This window comes from Cebus imitator, unplaced genomic scaffold (genome assembly GCF_001604975.1).
Source record: "Cebus imitator isolate Cc_AM_T3 unplaced genomic scaffold, Cebus_imitator-1.0 Scaffold499, whole genome shotgun sequence".
Lineage (NCBI taxonomy): Eukaryota > Metazoa > Chordata > Mammalia > Primates > Cebidae > Cebus > Cebus imitator.
The window spans coordinates 623,922-644,544 of record NW_016107814.1 but is presented as its reverse complement, the minus strand read 5'-3'; the positions used below and the strand labels follow the sequence as shown (position 1 = coordinate 644,544).

Genomic DNA, 20,623 nt, shown 5'->3' with positions numbered 1-20,623 from the left:
AATCACTGCTATTACCAATTTTCACAAACTAGCAACTTAAAACAACATAAATGTATTATCTTACAGTTGTGGAGGTCAGAAGTCTGAAATGGGTTTTCTAGGGCTAAAATCACAGGGTCAGCAAGGCTCCATTCCTTCTGGTGATGCTAGGGAAGAATTCTTGTCTTGCCTTTTCCAACTTCTAGGGGTCACCCACATTCCTGGGCTCATGGTGGCCTACTCTGACCTCCGCTTCTGTCATCACATCTCTGTCTCTGACTGTGACCCTCCTGCCTCCCTCCCATAAGGACTCTTACAATTACATCAGGCTCAACCAGATAAACTGGGACAAACTCCCATCTCAAGATCCTCAAATAAGTCACATCTCCAAGTCCCATTTGCCATATAAGGTAACATATTCACAGGGTCTGAGGATAAGGATGGATGTGGACATCTTTGAGGGGCTGTTATTCTGACCACAGGAGCCCTCTTTTCCATTGCCACAGTTGTTGCCTTGATTCTGGCATTCACCATCTCTTCACCCGTCCTCCTATCCTCAATCCCTTCCCTTACCCACCAACATGGTACCAGAGTTATTTTCTTAAACTTAGATTTGGTATCTGTCTCTCAAACGCTACAGTGGCTTTCCATTGCTTTCAAAATACGTCTTAAGTTTCTTAGCATGAAAAAGGACTTTCATAATTAGTCTTCATCATGCCTTCCATCATTGTCTCCAAACTTTTCCCTAGCACTACAAGTATTCCTCAAAAAGAAACAAGCACATTCTTATTTAGTGGCTTTATTCAAGCAGTTCTTTGTTTAGAACAGTGGTCAGTAAATATTTTCTGTAAAGGGCCACAGAGTAACTCTTTTAAATTCTGTGGACCATAAGGTCTGTCTCAACAAGCAACCATAAACAATATGTAAACACATGGGCATGACTATCTTCTAATAAAAATGTATTTACAGAAGAAGGCTGTAGGTCAGACTTGGTCCATGGGCAGTAGTGTGCCAACCCCTAGTAAAAACTCTGCTCTCACTTCTCTTAGAAATTCCTTTTCATTCTCTAAGACATAACAGAAGGGATAGTTTCCTTACCAGGCCTCCATTTAATTCCCCTCCCAGATTTAATCCTTTTCTTTATTATGTTCCCATTGTATTTCAGTATTTTATACATCTATCTAAGTATCCATATGCCTGGAGATAGATATATAGTATCTCTGATAATCAAATATAAGTTAACAAAAGGAGTTCATTCATCTTTACACCTTCAGCTCTTAATACAGTGATATGCATAGGATATGCACTTAATAAATAAGGTGCACATTTTTTCAATGTTCTCAAAAAGAAATTCATCTCATGGCTGTTGGTAAAAAGAACACTCTAATCGTAAATTTCTTTTAGACTGCCAGATAAGTTGTCTGTTAACAACTACTCCACTCTGCCACTGTAGCACAAAAGCAGCTATGGACAAGACAAAACTTCACAAGAAAAGACAGTTGGTGAGGCTTGGTCTGTAGGCTGGAGTGTGCCAACTCCTCCACTAGGCAGCATATCCCAACTGTATCCTAACCTTAAATACAATAATGAGCGTCATAACAATATGTTACCCATTCTCAATGCACACCTTAGTTCTCTCAACATAGTGCTGTTTTTCCCAGCTATTATAACACAAATTAAGAAAATCCAGGCCAAAATATTTGTTTACATTTTACCTGAATAATTTCAGAATTAAATTTTGATTCCAAATGTGCTGCTCTTTCTGCTTCAATGTTTTCTTCTAATTTCCTCACTCTCAGAGTAGTTGCCTGAAAACAAAAGTTTAAATTCACAAACATTGGTATATATAAAGATATGAATCACTACAGTCCAGAATTGTACTTAACACTTTAGTTTAGTGTACCTGCAGCCTCATTTATTTTTCCTTTGGAAGAATGGAATGTAAAATTCATGCTCAGGAAGAATGCTCCAGAGCTTGTTTTATTTTCTTTACACCTTATTGAGGTATAATTTATATATAATAACCTACACGTAGTGAAAATATACTTTTTGATAAATTTTTACACACACACACACGTATATACCCATTAAATCACTGCCACAATCAATATAGGAAACATTTTCATCACTCTTAAAAGATTTCTTATGTCTCTTGGTAATGCCTTCCTCCAGCCCTCACCACCCCACCACATACCCAAGCAACCACTAACCTGCTTTTTGTCACTATAGAGCAGTGTGTATTTTCTGGAGTTTTATATAAATTGAATCATATATTGTGCTTTTTATTGCCAGGCTTCTTTTCACCTACATAATTATTTTGAGATTCATCCATGTGGTTGCATGCATCAATAGTTCATTCATTTTCATTGTCAAATAGTGTTCCACTTTGTTAATAGACCACAATTCGTTTAACTGTTCACCTACTGATGGATATTTGAGTTGTTTCCAGTTTAGGCAATTACAAATAAAGCTGCTGTAAGCATTTGCATGCAAGACTTTGTAGAGGCACACTTTCATTTCTGTGAGGTAAACAGTAAATAATGAAATGAATGGGTCAAATAATAGGTGCATACTGAATATTTTAAGAAACTGCCACACTGTTTTCCAATGTGATGGTGCCAATTTACATTCCCAACAGAAATGTATTAAATTTTCCATTGTTCCACGGCCTTACCAACACTTGGCATGGTCATTTTTTGTTTTGGGTTTCTTGAGATTCTGTAAATATTCAAATAGGCATGTAGTGGTATCTCATTTTAGTTTTAATTCGCATTTCCCCAATGACTAACGACGTTGAGCATCTTTTCATGTACCTGTTTGCCATCTGTATATCTTCTTTGATTAAGTGTATGTTCAAATATTTTCACCATTTTTAATTGGGCTATTTATTTTCATATTACTGAGCTTTAAAAGTTCATTATATAATCTGGAAATGAGTCTTTTGTCAGATATATCATTTGTAAATATTTTCTCCCAGTCTACAGCCTGTCTTTTCATTGTCTTAACAGTATCACTTGCAAAGCAAAAGTTTTCATTAAGATGAAGTCTAATTTATCAGTTTTTCAGGCATGAGTCAGTTTCTGGCCAGAAGTAGATCTTTATTTTTTAATACAATTTTTGTTAAGAAAATGCAACCCTGGGAAGCACCGGATTACTAGTCCCAAAGAGGGTATTGGCCATGACCAAGAATCTCTTGGGAGCAGAAAAAAGAGAGCTATGGGAACACCCAGCATGTCTCAAGATAACAGTAGCAAAGAAAGCCATGCCTAGAGTCCTGTCTGTCCATGGGGTAGTTCATTAGTGACAGAGAAAGGCATTACTAATTTGATTTCCCTTCCTAGATAAAATTTGGGGGAAAAAATTAATACTCATTATATTTACTAAACCACTTAGCCTAAACCAAGTTTTTTTAAACGTTCAACTTGATTAATCTGATTTTCCTTCTCTCTCACCATTTCTTTTTGTTTACAGAAAAAGATGGTAGGATCACAATGAAAAGAAGCACAAATAAAAACTGAATAATCCACAAACTAATCAAGCAGTCTGTGAATAACGAAGAAATGACTATACTTCTTTCAGGGCAAATCATTCCCATAATGACTATCATAGTGCAGAGCACAAACACAAACATCCCTCTTCTCTAGAGGCCTTTGTAGATGGACTTAGTTCTGATGGCCTTCACAGCCACGATATAATCCTGCTTGGGGATATGATCATTTTGTGTTTTGCAAACATGAAATTCAAAAAATATTCTTTTACATTGAACTATTCGCTTTATTTAGATTCTACAACCCCATCAAAAATATTTCTTAATGAGTTATTACACTAGAAAATAGGTTTTCGTTTACAGAAAACAGTAAATCCAAATATGCTCCTTTTGGGTCTAAAGATAATTTAAATCCAAAGGATAAAATAATACTTTGAGTTAAATCTGACATTCATAACTTATACTACTAGAGTATTTAAAAATTACAGGCATTCCACTGAAAGATGAACTAGTAAACATTCGCAGTTTTGTCTGAAGATTCAAAACACTCTGAAAACCAAGAAATGAGGACTTTTGGGTATTTGAAGTAACTAAGAAATTATTACTTTCTTAGGTGTGATAATGATTAGCGTTTTTTTAAATCCCTATCTTTGGGCCAGGCACAGTGGCTCACATCTATAATCCCAACACTTTGAGAAGCTAAGGCAAGAGGATTGCTTGAGGCCAGGGCAACAGAGAAAGCCTGGGCAACAGGAAAAGACCCCATCTCTACAAAAGAATTAACTAAATAATTTTTTAATTAATAAATAAAATAAACCCTTATCATTTAAAAAATACATACTGAAGTGGTCAGGGATAAAACTATATAATGTCTAGATATAGCTTAAAATAATCAAGCTGGGGGTTGGGGTGGGGGTTGGTGTTCATAAAATAAGTCTGGCCATAAGCTGATAACTGTTGAAGCTAAATAATAGGCACATGGGAGTTCATTGTAATATTCTTCCTATTTTCATGTATGTGTGAAATTTTTAAACAACAAAAGCAAAGTTATTAAGGTTAAGGGGGAAGTATGGCAACGATATCATTATTTACCAATTAACAAAATTAGGCTGGGCACAGTGGCTCATACTTGTAATCCCAGTGATTTGGAAGGCTGACTTGGGCAAATCACTTGAGCCCAGGAGTTCAAGGCCAGCCTGGGCAACATGGTGAAGCCCCTTCTCTACAAAAAAAAAAAAAACAAACAAACAAAAATTAGCCAGGCATGGTGGCACACACCTGTAGTCCCAGCTACTTGGGAGGCTGAGGTGGGATCACCTCAGCCCAAGAACTCAAAGCTATAGTGAGCTGTCATTGTGCCACTGCACTCCAACCTAGGCAACAGGAATGAGACCCTGTCTAAAAAAAATATATGTATATATTTTGACAATGACAACAACAACAAAAAAACATTAGAGTGAATTAAGTCTTTCATGACTAAACAGAAAAAGTAAATGGGAAGGGTAACTTTAACTCAATCTATTCCTACCTATATTGTTGAAGTAGTAAGATAAAGCAAAGAAAATATTCCCCACATAGTCACTTTTTCCCACCCTTCTCAAAAATTGTTTCCACAGAATACCAGTCCAGAGGATATTGTTAGCTATTATATAAAAAAGCAATTTCATCATCACAAGCATGTGAGAAACACATGATTAAAGCAAAAGAATTTTCTTTGCTAAAGACTTAAAACATTAACATGACAGTCTTGAAAAGAAGGATAAAGATGGAAGATATATGTCACAATTGGAAAACTCACTACAAAGCTAAAGTGATTAGCCAAGCAAGGTGGCTCATGCCTGAAATCCCAGCACTTTGGGAGGCCGAGGCAGGTGGATAGCTTGAGCCCAGGAGTTCAAGACCAGCCTGGGCAACATGGTGAAACCCTGTCTCTATCAAAACAAAAATTAGCCAAGTGTGGTGGTGGGTACCTGTAATCCCAGCTACGAGGAAGGCCAAGGTGAGAGAATGGCTTCAGTCTTAGAGGTGGAGATTGCAGTGAGCAAAGATTGAGCCACTGCACTCCAGCCTGGGTGACAGAGGACAGAGCCAGACCCTGTCTTAAAAAAAAAAAAAAAAAACTACAGTGTACCAGCATAAAGATAGACATATAGATCCATATAGATCCACAGAAAGGAACTGATAATCCAGAAATAAACTCATAAATAGATGGTCAATTTATTTCTGACAATGGTGCCATGACCATTAAATAGAAAAGATTCATCTTTTCATTAAATGATGCTGAGACAATTAGATATACACAGGCAAAAGAATAAATTTGGATCCCATACCTCATATCATATATAAAAATAAATTCTAAATGGATCAATTACTTAAATATATGAGCTAAAAACCATAAAGCTCTAGAAGAAAACATAAGGATAAATCTTCATAGCCTGGGCAACATAGTGAAACTTTATCTCTGCAAAAAAATAAAATTAGCGAGGTGTGGTAAGGTGCACCTATGGTCCCCGCTACTTGAGAGGCTAAAGTGGAAAGGAGGGCTTGGACCCAGGAAGTTGAGGCTTCAATGAGCTGAGATCATGTCACTGCACTCCAACCTGGAAAACAGAGCAAGACCCTGTCTCAAAAAAATAAAAAAATAAAAAAAAATAAGTCTTCATGACCTTAGATTTGGCAATGGATTCTTAGATGGCAAAAGCACAAGCATAAATAAATAAATAAATAAATAAACAAACAGAACTTCATCAAAATTAAAAACTTAATTACAACACTATTCACAATAGCGAAGATATGGAATCAACCTAGGTGTCCATCAACAAATGAATAAAGAAAATGTGCTATATATATACAATAGAATACTACTTGGCCATAAAAAAGAATGAAATCCTGTCATTTGTAGCAACATGAATGGAACTGGAGGTCATTATGTTAAGTGAAATAAGCTAGACATGGAAAGACAAATATCCCATGTTCTCACTCATACGTGGGAGCTAAAAACATTAATCTCGGCTGGGCATGGTAGCTCATGCCTGTAATCCTAGCAGTTTGGAAGGCCAAGGTGAGAGGATTGCTTGAGCTCAGGAGTTCGAGAGCAGTCTGGGCAACACAGTGAGATCTCTTCTCTATTTAAAAAAAAAATTATAAAAAATTTAAAAATTAAAATTAAAAAGGTAATCTCATGGAGGTAGAGAGTAGAATGATAGTTATGATAGTTACCAGAGGCTGGAAAGGGTGTCAGGGTGTGGGTAGCAAGGCAAACAGACTGACTAATGGGTACAAACATACAGTTAGATAGAAGGAATAAATTCCAATGTTCGATAGCAGAGTAGGGTGACTATAGTTAACAACAATGTAATGCATATTTCAAAATAGCTGGAAGAGAGTTCTTGAAATGTTCCCAACATACAGAAATGATCAATGTTCAAGATGGTGGATGGTCTAAATACTCACTTGATCATTTTGCATTCTATGCACATAACAAAATATCACAGGAACCCCACAAATATGTATAAATTTTATGTATCAATACAAAATTTAAAAGTAAAAGGCAAAAAACTTATGTGTATCAAACGACTTTATTAGGAAAACAAAAAGATAACCTAAAGCATAGGAGAAAATACTTGCAAATCATATATCTGACCATGGTCTAGTATCCAGAATAAAAAAAAAAGAACTCATACAATAAAAAGACAACTCAAAATATGAGTGCAGGACGTAAATAGACATTTGTCCAAAGAAGGTATGTAAATGACCAGTAACTACATGAAATGATGCTCAACACTATTAGTCATTCGGGAAATGAAAATTAAAAACATGAAGAGATACCTTCACATCCACTAGGAGGCTATAATTTTAAAAACTGAAAGTAAATATTGGAAAAAAATTGGAAAAACTGGAAACCTCATACATTACTGATAGGAATGTAAAATGGTTTGGCTACTGTGGAAAACAGCTTGGCAGCTGCTCAAGAAGTTAAACATAGAGTTACCATATGACCCAGCAATTCCACTTCTATGTATTTACCCAAGAGAAATATAAGCAGGTTCAGAAAATTATGCACAAAAGTTTATAGCAGCATTTTTCATAATGGCCAAAGGTGGAATGAACTCAAATGTCCATCAACTGATAAATGAATAAACAAGATGTTGTGAATCCATACAATGGAATACTATGCAGCCAGAAAACAGAATGAAGTACCAATAAATGTGATGCCACGGATTAACTGCATGATTTCATTTATAAGAAATGTCCAGGATAGACAAATCCAGAGACAAAAAGTATATTAAGTAGTTGCAGGAGGATGAAGGAGAAGGAGAGATCAGAAAGGACAGTGACTGCTAATGGAGATGAAGTTTCTTAGTGGGGTGATGAAAATGCTCTAGAATTAGATAGTGGTAATAGTTGCACAGCCTGGTGAACAGATTAAAATCATTCAATTATATACTTTTAAAGAGTAAGTTTTATGATATGTGAAGTATATCTCAATTAAAAAACAAAGAATTCCTAATTGGAAGGTCAAAGAAGAAGTCACAGCCACCTAACTTAACTTCTGATTCTCATTGTGGAAAAAAAGTTCTTTCTAAATGCTGACTTTGAATTCTTAGAACAAGAGTCCCCTAGAGGTTGTAGGTATAAAGCATGATGCATACTGTAGCAGAAAAATTATTATGTTTAGACCTGACCAGAATGAGCATTATCCTAGGTGGGCCCAATGCTAATTTTTTCTTTAAAAAAATTTTTTTAACTCCACAGGATAAAGTTCTTGCCCTTAAAGAATTGAAGTCAGTTTTCTCAGTACCCAGTATACTCATTTTACTTTCTGTAAGTGAGAAAAAGTCTAGCCAGTCACAAGGAAATAGCCCATAGGATTGAGAATAAATGATTTTAAAAGCTAGTAAGGGACCAAAATCTCACAAACCACCACTAAAGAACTTACTCATGTAACCAAACACTACCTGTTTCCCAAAAACCTATTGAAATAAATTTTTTAATAAAAAACTAATAAACAGCATAAAGAGAAAAGAAACGAGGCTAACAATCCTAAAATATTTTCTCAGATTCCAAAAAGCACATATGTTTCTCTATCAAAATGGCAGTCATATATTTTGTTAAAATGCAGAATATTCAGTGATTCTGTAATGAATCAACAATTCAAGTTTTCATTTCCTGTATATATGTTATATTAATTAATAATCTGGATTTCACTCCAAAAGTCAAGAAGAGGTTCTATTTTTCCTGCTTAGAGCAAAACAAAGGGGGTTGAAATAATAAACCAGAGATCACGTCTTTATTTTCATACCTTCTTATTTTAAAATGAAATGTCAGAAAATTATAAGCCATTTATTACTAAAACTATCAATTACTCAGTAAGAACAGCAAAAAATCTTCAAATCTTTAAACAAACTCCTTCCAAGAGTGGGCTTTGTTGAAAGACATAATTAAATTTAAGCCTTCTTAATAATTTTTTTTTAACCTTCAATTCCAATGAATTAATTCTCAAATCCAGCAGAGGGTGCTAGAGGAACATTAACATGCTGCTCAAAATAAATTTTTTCCAATACCAACTAAGAGAACTAGTACAGCATTCACAAACTGTTTCATAGGCATTCAATCCTAATGTAATCAACAAAGAAAGGGCAGGAAGCATAACAAAATTCTGGTTAAAATGCAAAATCCAACACAAATTCATATATATACATACTACAGATTAACTATATAAGCTTTGCCTGTATACAGGTATTACGCTATATTATGTACTGTACGCTACAAACAACAGTTTGTCTTTTTTTTTTTTTTTTTTTTTTTTTTTTTTTTTTTTTTTTTTTTTTTTTTTTTTTTTTTTTTTTTTTTTTTTTTTTGAGACTGGAGTGCAATAACGAAATCTGGAGTGCAGTGATGAAATCTCAGCTCACTGCAACCTCTGCCTCCCGGGTTCAAGTAATTCTCCTACTTCAGCCTCCTGAGTAGCTGGGACTACAAGCACACACCACCACACGCAGCTAGTTTTTGTATTTTTGGTAGAGATGGGATTTTGTCATCTTGGCCAGACTGATCTCAAACTCCTGACCTCAAGTGATCCGCCTGCCTCAGCCTCCCAAAGTGCTGGGATCACAGGTGTGAGCCACTGCGCCCAGCCAAACCACAGTTCTGTATGTAACACAAAATTATCACATATTTTGTCATTTATAAGCTAATTGCCATGTCCTTTCCTACAGCAATGTACTGCTGAAATATTTTTATTTTAGTAAATAATAGGTGTTAATTTACCTCTTTTTTGGTGTGATTCATCTCTCTCTAAATCATAATAAGCCCCATTATATCATCTACTACACTTAAGAAAAGTGAGTTTTCAGTCTTTGAAGATGGCAATATAGAGAAGAATGTCTCCTATCCAACGCTTCAATACATGTTACTTTATCATAAACCAGGGATGAGCTGATGACTCAAATTCAGCAGCAGAATTAACCAAACATACCCAGAAGTTTTCTGCATTACATCAGCTTCTATGGCTTCCATGGGCCTCTTTCAAAAGTTTCACAAAAGTTATAAAAACATACGTCTACACTGAATGTGCTGAAGGATTAAGTAAACAAAACCCCCAAATATATCCAGCTTAAAGGATACAGATGAACTTAAAAGAATTAGTCAAACAGAAAAACTTAGATATGAAATTCAGTCCACTAAAACAGACATCAAGAAAAATGGGGTGAATTATCACCTGAGTACATACTAGTTAATGATTTTCTTAGGAGTGTGTTATATATTACAGTTTCCTAATCAGTTGTACAAAGTTTACCCCAAACATATCAATAACTTGTATAAACAGAAAGCGATTGTTTATGTTTCCAGGTTTTATCACCCGATAATCCCCATTAATAGATGTTTTCATAAGTAATAAACGTAGTAATGATACATCTACAAAAAGATGATTCCAAGGCACTGAATCATCATAGACTGATTAATTCTACAATGTTTATTTTAATGCTAAGTATATTTTGTTACACTTTAATAGCTATTAATATTTTATTATATGTGTGCTAATATTTAACTACAACACTTATTCTTTAGCTGGGCAGGGAAGACGGCATAGTTAGTAATACTATCTTTTGAGCCCTTAAACTGAAGGTCTCAAATGATTTTTTATTACCAAAACGATACCTCAAAGAGTCGAAGTCTTCAAGTATTTGATAAGTATTTGTAAAACAGGCATCACAATATTATAACACTTAATAACTAGAGTCATATATTGAAGAGTCATAATTAAGAACAGTCTACAAGCCCTTTACTATTTGTCATCCTTATTCTAATCAAACATCTTAAGAAGCAATAATATTATTCAATTAGTCTGACCTTTAATGTTGGCATTTTAAATGTAAGCATTTATATTTCTAATGTCACTTCTACACGAGAGAGGGTGTTTACCTTAATGTCATTGAGGAGAATATGTCTAGAGTTAAATACTAACATGCTACAGTTTTCAAAAAAGTCTCCTGTATTTTCTCATTTAACTTTTACAATAACATGACATATTTTACAAAAAAAAATCAGAAAATGTAGTACACATTTAGAGAAAGATGCTACCTTCTACCCTTTTTTTATGTTACTATAATATAGAATATGACAACAGAAACAATTCAGAATTTATTTGCAAAGGCTGTTCTCTCTCTACCATAATCTTCAGAAGATTCTTCAGTTCAGCCTTGTAGGGTACATGATATTTTAAATCTTAATAAGGCATTCTAATTTGAAGATGGTGTTTGTTTTTAAGTAGCTCTTCTACTTTCCATGTAGCCAGCACGGTAGATGAAAAAAACAACTCAGAGGCAAAATTAATGCTGCTTTGTGACTCAGAACATGGGAACTGCCATGTAAAAAAGAACAGGAAGAAAGTCCAACTGGTCTTGGAAGTGAATTGGTCAGGAATTCCAATCCACTTTATTCTACCCTCACAGAAGTCCAACCATTTTACATTTACATTCAATCCAATTAGACAAATGCAACCATTTTACATTTATATTCAATTCCATTAAAGAAATGCAACTGCATAAAAACACTTAAAAGATTATTAAAAACAAATGAATAGGTTTGTACCTTTTCATGATGATCTCATTAATACTTATTTTACTGTATAGGTCAACTAAAAAGGAGAATGGAACATTTAGAGTACCTTCTGTATGCCAGATGCCATACTAGGTCCTTAACCCAAAGGCCAAAATGGGTCCTGACACATCTGTAAGCCTTTCCATTATAAGTAAGCAAAAGACCTGTGTTGTAGACAAAAATTGATTTGCCTCTAAAGGATATTCCTTCTATTTATTGTCTCTGAATTACAATTCATTTGTAACTATTTTATTAATGGCCAAAACATACTTGTTTTCCAGAATCCCCTAGATTATTTTACATAAACGGGCTCATATAAAGCATAGCAGGACATAGAAAGATTCAGAGCTCTCTGTGCCAGTCATCTTGATTGTGGTTAACCACGCAGTTCTGAAGGTAGAAAATTCAAAGTTAAAGTCACTGAGGATGGTAACAGAGCCTCAACAGTTTCAGAAGGGATATATGAAGGCAACAGGCTGACAACAGAAATAAACTGGAGAACACTGTAATTTTTTTATTCAGCAAGAAATTAAGTATACCACTCAGATTATAAAAGAGTTTAATGGAAAAAAGTTTTATTACTTTTAGGTATAATAAAAAAAACCACAGATAATAAAAATAAGAAATATCAGGAACAGAATTTGCAGATCACAAATTCTGATGAACATGATAATAAACAAATTTACCTTCTTTAAAAATTATCTCTATCTTTTCTGGCAACAAAAACTTGAGTATTTACCAAATATTTAACTGAAGTTCCAATCTTAAAATGTACTATGAACATAAAATTCTGTATTTAAATGTGTAATACCTATGACTGTATAACACAGGTGATTTCATCATTTACCTATTTTATAGTTAGTAATCTATGCGTATGCATATTTGAAAATGATTCCTACAAACACATGATGGCTTTAAAAAGATGAATCATACAGGGTGGTCTTTATCTACAATTATGAAAGGTGAAATACATTTTTCTTTTCATTTTTCACTTGAAGGTAGTACACATTTAGAGAAAGATGCTACCTTCCACCCTTTATTATGTTACTATAATACAGAATATGACTGACAGAAGCAATTCAGAATTTATTTGCAAAGGCTGTTCTCGCTCTACCATAATCTTCAGAAGATTCTTCAGTTCCCTCAAAATTAGGTTTGCATCTTCTCTTTTCTCTTTTCTTATTGAGTTAAGCTTATTTCCCATGATAATAAACTCCCCTAGTTGTAAGGAGGTTTATAAAAGCCATGGATATTTCTTTTTCCAGTTCACTTTTCCCTTGATTCTGTGGTCTCCAGTATAGCATTTATAAAATTGGATTGGGAGTGTGTTGTGTTTTTTTTAATCTAAGAAAGCATTGATCCATGTTAAGATGATTAAGACACAGTGATATAAAGCTTATAAGATTTTTAAATTATTTTATATGTATGTTTCATATATATAAAAACTTCTTTGGCTCAGGCACATAAAAAAAATCACCTTTCAGGAAATGGAACTGTTAAAAAAACTTCACTAGAATTTAAAACATTCACTAGGCTAAATGTCTATTTTATTAGTTGCTTTAGTTTTACATTACCGATATTAAATAATATACTTCATTAAATTATATTTTAACAATTTTCCTCTTTATTATTATCCCATCTTAGCTTAATTTCTTTAAAAATACCACTGATAATTACTTAAAAGTACCTAGAATTATTGGTAGTTATTGTCTCCACAATTGAGTGTAAAACTAACATAAAATGCTCTTCAGAAATTCAACTCGTTGTTCATTATGTCACTATGCAGTCAAACAGCCAATACAAAATATACTAATATACAATATATGATATATAATATAAAGAAAAGCTTTTAAAAAGAATCTAAATATGAGAAATCATAGGTAAGTTAGAAGACTAAATCTGTCCACTTTTAAAATTCTTACAAATAGAAGAAAAATAAAGACTACCTAGACTATCTTCAAAGCTTCAAGTTCTCCAAAAGCAGAAACCTGGTATCGTCAAAAGTATTTACATGGCAGTGAAGAAAAAAACATAGAGTAAAAATAAAACTAGTCTAAAATAATTTTATACCTATAATACCAACCAATAAAAACAGATATTGAGGAAATTAAGTATTTTACAGGAAAAAGTCAATACTAGGTTATGCATAACCACATCTTAAGGTTTAGGTATTAGATATTTTTGTTTGTTTTATGTTTTGTTTCATTTTGTTTTGTTTTTGAGATGGAGACTTGCTCTGTCACCCAGGCAGGAGTGCAGTAGCACAATCTAGGCTCACTGCAGCCTCCGCCTCCAGGTTCAAGCGATTCTCCTGCCTCAGCCTCTTGAGCAGCTGGGATTACAGGCGAGTGCCACCATGTCTGGCTAATTTTTGTATTTTTAATAGACATGGGGTTTCACCATGTTGACCAGGCTGGTCTCAAACTCCTGACCTCAAGTGATCTGCCCACCTCAGCTTCCCAAAGTGCTGGGATTACAGGTACGATCCACCACGTCCGGCCAATATTTTCCTAATTGAGTCAAAACTGCCTTACCAAGATTCCTACCAACAAAAAAGAAATCACTATTACATAATACAGCCTCACAACTGTAACACAATTAATAAAATGTTTTTAGTGATCACAGAGTTTTATAGCATCCTTAAGTGACTTCTTTTTTTTTGAGATGGAGTCTTGCACTGTCACTCTGGCTGGAGTGCAAAGACACAATCTCAGCTCACTGCAACTTCTACCTCCTGGGTTCACACAATTCTGCCTTAGCCTCCCAAGTACCTGGAATTACAGGCACACACCATCACACTGGTTAATTTTTTTGTATTTTTAGTAGAGACGGGGTTTCACTATGTTGACCAGACTGGTCTCAAACTCCTGACCTCGTGATCTGCCCACCTTGGCCTCTCAAAGTGCTGGGATTACAGGTGTGAGCCACCACACCTGGTCCCTTAAGTGACCTCTCAATGATTGTTTAAATTCTAATATTCGGAACATTAACTGTATCCTAATCCCGTTTTTTTTTTTTTGTTTTTTTTTTGAGGCAGGGTCTCACTTTGTCACCCAAGCTGCAGTACAGTAGCATGATCACAGCTCACTACAGCCTCAACCTCCCCAGGCTCAAGTGATCCCCCCCACCTCAGCCTCCCGAGGAGCTGGGATTGACTATAGGCAGACTTCACCATGTTTGGCTAAGTTTTGTATTTTTTGTAGAGATGTCTCACCATGTTGCCCAGGCTGGTCTTGAACTTCTGGGCTCAAATGATCCGTCCACCTCTGTCTCCCAAAGTGCTGAGGTATGAGCCACAGCTCCTGGTCCTATTTCTTTTTTTAAAAGCATCTATAAACCATAGTATTTAAAAAGATGATATAAAATATAATGAATTCTTGAATTTATTGGCCTAAAAATATATTCAGCACAAGTGAAAAATAAGTTAAAATATTATTTCAAATATAATTTCATGTTTTTATTCATTCTCTAATCTTGTAAAAAATAAACCACGTGTGGCTAGAGTATGAGGGATTTTATCTTTGCCAAGTTCTTATTGGCATTTCTGTTGTTAAGTCCATCTACATACTCCATACATTGTTAACATCATATATATATACACACATATATATGTATGTGTGTATATATATATATATATATATATATATATATATACAGTACAAATAATCCATTTTTAAAAAGGACAAGGGTCTAAATAGCTATTTGTCCAAAGAAGACATATAAATGGCTAATAAGCACATCAAATGATATTCAACATCATTAATCATCAGAGAAATGCAAATCAAAACGACAATGAGGTACCATTTCACACGCACTAGAATGGTTATAATTTTTAAAAATGACAATAACAGGTGTTGGTGAAGATCTAGAAAAACTAGAACGCTTATACCTTGCTGGTGGGGATGTAAAATGGTGCTGCCACCACAAAACAACTGACAATTCCTCAAAATGTTAACCATATAGTTACCATGACCCAGCAATTCCTCTCCTAGATATATAATAAAGATATTTGAAAACATATCCACACAAAAACTTGTACACAAATGTTCATCATGGCATTATTGATTATGGCCAAAAAAGTGGAAACAACACTGTGATGGTAAATACTGAGTGTTAACTTGATTGGATCAAAGGGTGTAAAGTATTGCTCCTGGGTGTGTCTGTGAGGGTGTTGCCAAAGGAGGTTAACATTTGAGTCAGTGGACTGGGAGAGGCAGACCCACTCTCAGTCTGGGTGGCCACCATCTAATCAGCTGCCAGGGTGGCTAGAATAAAGCAGGCAGAAGAAAGTGGAATGAGGAGACTTGCTGAATGTTCCGCCTTTACCTTTCTCCGTGCTGGATGCTTCCTGCCCCGGAACATCAGACTCCAAGTTCTTCAGCTTTTAGACTGTTAGACTTACACTGTAATTTGCCAGGGGCTCTCAGGCCTTCGGCCACAGACTGAAGGCTGCACTGCTGGCTTACCTACTTTTAAAGTTTTAAGATTTGGATTGGCTTCCTTGCTCATCAGCTTGCAAATAGCGTACTGTGGGACTTCACGTTGTGATCGTGTGAGTTAATTCTCCTAATAAACTCCCCTTCATGTATACATATATCCTATTACTTCTGCCCCTTTAGAGAACCCTGACTAATACAAACACAAATGTCCATCAACTGAGGGACAGATACACAAAATATATATTACACAACAGCATATTATTCGGGCATAAAAAAGAATGAAGCACTAATACATGCTGCAACATGGATGAACCTTGAAAACATCATGCTAAGTGTAAGAAGTCAGTCACAAAAGACCATTTATTGTAGTTCCACTTGTATGGAATGTCTAGAATAGGTAAATCCATAAAGACAGAGAGTAGTGGTTGCTTAGGGCTGAGAGGAAAGGGGGAATAGAAAAGTGATGGCTAATGAGTATGGGGTTTCTGTGTGCACGTGTGTAGGGGGGTGTTTCTTATTGGATGATGAAAATGTTCCAAAATTGATTATGGTGTTGGCTGCACAATGCTGTGAATATACTAAAAACCACTGAATTGTACACTTTAAATGAACAAATTTATAGTATGCAAATTGCATCTCAACAAAGATTTTTTTTTTTACTCATAGCTGTAAGAAATCAGACCTCAAGGCATTCACCCTTACCCCAAGTAGCCAAACAAATATCCCTAGCCCTCACAAAAGGTTTATCATCTAAAGAACATAAACCTGAACCAGAAGCTGAACACAGAAATACACATGGAGAGGGAGAAAGAGGGGTGTACCAGAACAAAACCAGGGGGAAGTCTGCATACTAAACAGCATGATAATTCGATTCTTCCTCCATTTCCTTCTTTCACTTTATAATCATGAAACCTGAAACTAGCAGACATCCCTTTGCAGAAATGAAAGAAATACAGAGAAAAGATTTATAGATTGTAATATTTCAAAATTTTCCAACGAAACTTTTTACATGTCCTTGTTACCCTATAGTGATAAGGCTTCCCTAAACCCAATATTCACGTATTCAAGTGCCTACCCCTCATCTCCCCTTGAATGTCTAAAAGGAATGTCAAACTTAACATATCTAAAACCAAATTCCTGACCTCTCCCAAACTTACTCCACTTGTATTATTTACCATTTCAGTAATGGAAATGCCATTCATTTGTCTGCTCAAGCCAAAATCTTTGGCATTATTCTTTACTCCCTGTTTTTCTCTCATAATCCAGGTTCAATTAATCAGCGATTTCTGTGGGTTCTATCTTGCAAAAGTATATCCAAATTTGACCATCTCAACTGCATAATCTACTACAAGCTAGTAGTAGAGGGGATGGTCAAATGTGGATACATTTTTGCAAGACAGAACCCTCCTCTACTACTTCCTTGTCTAAAATACAATAATCTGTCAACTAGATTATTTTAATAGTCTCCAGAATGGTCTTTTATAATTTATTATCAAAGAGTGTCCAGAATAATGCTTTTAAAATATAAATGAGAAAAGACATATCACTCCCCTGCTCAAAACTTCCCAATAGCTTTCTATCTTAGACAAAAACCAAAGTTCTTACAATGAGCTATGGAAGACCTTCGAAATCCTGTATGATCTGTCTACCATTCTATATATCCTACTAGTCTCTCTCTTGCTAATTCTATTCCAGTCACAAAGGCCTACTTGCTATTCCTCAAACATTACAAACACGCTTGCAACTCTGGTCTTACACCTTCTATTCCTTCTACCTAGAATGCTCTTCCTTGGGATATCCATATAGCTCAATCCCTTCCTTCCTTCAGGTCTCAGCTCAAATGTCACCTTATCAAGTTAGCCTTCCATGACCATCAATATAAAAGGATACCCTATTACTCATTACCTCCCCTGGACTCCTTTATTACTGTTCACAGAATTATCACCAACTAACACACTATACAGTTTCATTTAATATGTGATTCCTCCTGACTGAAATATCAACATCAAGGAGGAAGAGGCTTTTCCGCCAGGTACAGTGGTTCACACATGTAATCCTAGCACTCTGGGAGCCAAGGCGAGCTGATCACTTGAGGACAGAAGTTCAAGACCAGCCTGGGCAACACGGCAAAACCCTGTCTCTACTAAAAATACAAAAAATTATCCAGGCATGGTGGCACACACCTGTAACTCCACCTACTCAGGAGGCTGAAGCAGGAAAATCACTTGAACCTGGGAGGGGGAGGTTACAGTGAGCTGAGACCACCACTGCACGCCAGCCTAGGCAACAAAGCAAGACTCTGTCTCACAAAAAAANAAAAAAAAAAAAAAAAAAGAGGAGGAGGAGGAGGAGGCTCTTCCTTGTTCTCTGCTATGCCTCTATGACAAAGAAGAGAAGGAGGCGGCTTTTCTTTGTTCTCTGCTATCCTTCTGTGTAGAAGGAGGAGGAGGAGGAGAAGAAGGAGGGGGAGAAGGAAAGGGAGGGGGAGAAGCAGGAGGAGGCTTTTCTTTTTCTCTGCTATGCCTCTACAACCCAGAAATGTGCCTGACACTCCAATAAATATTTACTGAATAAATGAATACTGCAGTCATAATGTAGGAACAGGATAATACAAAAATGACACAGAGAACAAGCTCCCAGAAATTAAAAAGAAAAAAGGAAACATTCAATTAGAAAGTGAAGTCAAACAAATCTCCTAAGAAGCATCAACAACAAAAAAAGACAAAGAGAAAGTTAAGGAAAGAGTAAAGTATCAATTGAGTTGGTCTAACACTTGAATAATAAAAGTCTCAGAAAGGAAGAAAAGAAAAAAGAAAAAACTGAGGAGGCTTTGTGAAGAAATAACATAAGAGAATTCCTGAAAATGAAGGACATGAGTTTCCTGGCTAAAACGACCACTACATGTCCTGCACGCTGAATAAGAAAGATCCATACTAAGAAACATTGTTATCTCTGATGTTCTGAAATTTCACAACCAGTGGGAACTCTATAGCACAAATAATTTGATGTGTTCAAAAATATACTAAAAGGAAAAAAAGAAAGATACAGATGGAGAACGTGTAGATTAAATGAGACTCAAGAGACATATAGACATGTTGATTTATTTGAGATTCAGAATCAAACTATAAACATATACAACATTTATGCCATTTATGAGGCAATTTAAAATTTGAATAATGCCTGGATATTTGACTATATTCAGTAATTATCAGTAAGCAATTTATATATGATATCGATAATGCAACTTCAAATAAAGGACCTCTTATTTTTGGAAATCATAAGAAAAAATTAAGGTTAAAGTGATATGATGGCTGGAGATTTCAGTATAATATGGGAGGAGGACAAATCAGTAGGGGTATAAGGATACAAGATTGTTCATAAATTGATCAATGTTGAAGATGGTGATGGATATTAGGTTCATTATATTATGTCTACTTTTATATATATTTAAAGTTTTCTATATCTATATAGATCTATGGGAGGAGATTATTATGGGAACCAGTTTGTGTGGTTATGGAAGCTAAAACCCATGACAGACCATCTGTAAGCTGGAGACCCTGGGGTGCCAGTAGCATGGCTTAGTCCAAGTCTGAAAAACTCAGAACCAGGGAAGCCAATCTCTCTCTCTCTCTATCTATCTATAGATATAGATATCTCTCTCTATCTATCTATATTAGTTCTAATACAATACTCATACAGTCTGGTCTTAGAGTTATTACACTTTTTGGTTACCAGCATACTGATCTCCTTATAAGAATTCTTTTTTGAGGTTTTAATTTTGCTAGAACTGGGAGGGATTTATTGGGGGGTGAATTACCTCTTTCAACTAAATGTCCTCCTCCTGGTATTTAAATCCTGAATATAGTTTTTTAAAAGAATGAAAATAATTGATGCCAGTTCATCCCAACTTCATGCATCAGTTCTGCTCCCAAGACCTGTGGAGAGACTCTGGGATCCATATGCTTTCTCAGTTTGATTCCTTAGCCTTCCTTCTGATTCTGTGAACATGATTCCCATACTGAAGTCCCTGTTTAAGTTAACCAAAGTTGGTCTCTGTTGCAATGCAACCAAAGAACAATTGATGCCCCACTGAAGCTTTATAATATGTATTCTGGTAGGGAAAAAAAAACATCTATTACTCTTATCAAAATATTTTAGATACTCTCACCTGGTCACTTTAGTATTCTACAGGAATTCTAGATTCTGTTTTCCAAATTAATTCCATTGAAGTTTGGCTTGAAACTGCTTTAATCCATAATACAATCTAGGGAGGATGTATATCTTTACAGTGTTAAGTGTTCCTATAATATCTCACCATGTTCGTTTAAGACCTTCAGTTAAATTTTATAATTTTAATGTATTTGTTGATTTTATTCCTTTTTTGTTACTGTGGTGAAGAAAACCTTTCAGTATTAGATTATCTGATTATCACTGGTATGTAAGAATATAAACATAGTTGTCATACATTATTTTCTGCCTAGCCTCCTTATTGAATGTTTCTACTAGTGTCAATAATTTTAAAGCTGATTTTACTATTCATTTTATTTACAGATTATCTAAAAATGTTAGGAATCATACTTCCTTCCTCCCAAAAGTTATAATCCTTATTGCTATT

At 35.1% G+C, this 20,623-nt stretch overlaps 1 protein-coding gene across 3 annotated transcripts in view; it reads right to left on the bottom strand.

Moving 5' to 3' along the window:
* Positions 1 to 20,623, bottom strand: part of LOC108292674 (coiled-coil domain-containing protein 171) — a 239,272-nt gene that overhangs the window by 169,529 nt on the left and 49,120 nt on the right. For all 3 annotated transcript variants that reach the window (XM_037733204.1, XM_037733206.1, XM_017513686.2), the window contains one exon: positions 1,695 to 1,787. In XM_037733204.1, the coding sequence (XP_037589132.1) occupies positions 1,695 to 1,787 (93 nt within the window). The remainder of the gene's footprint in view (positions 1 to 1,694; positions 1,788 to 20,623) is intronic.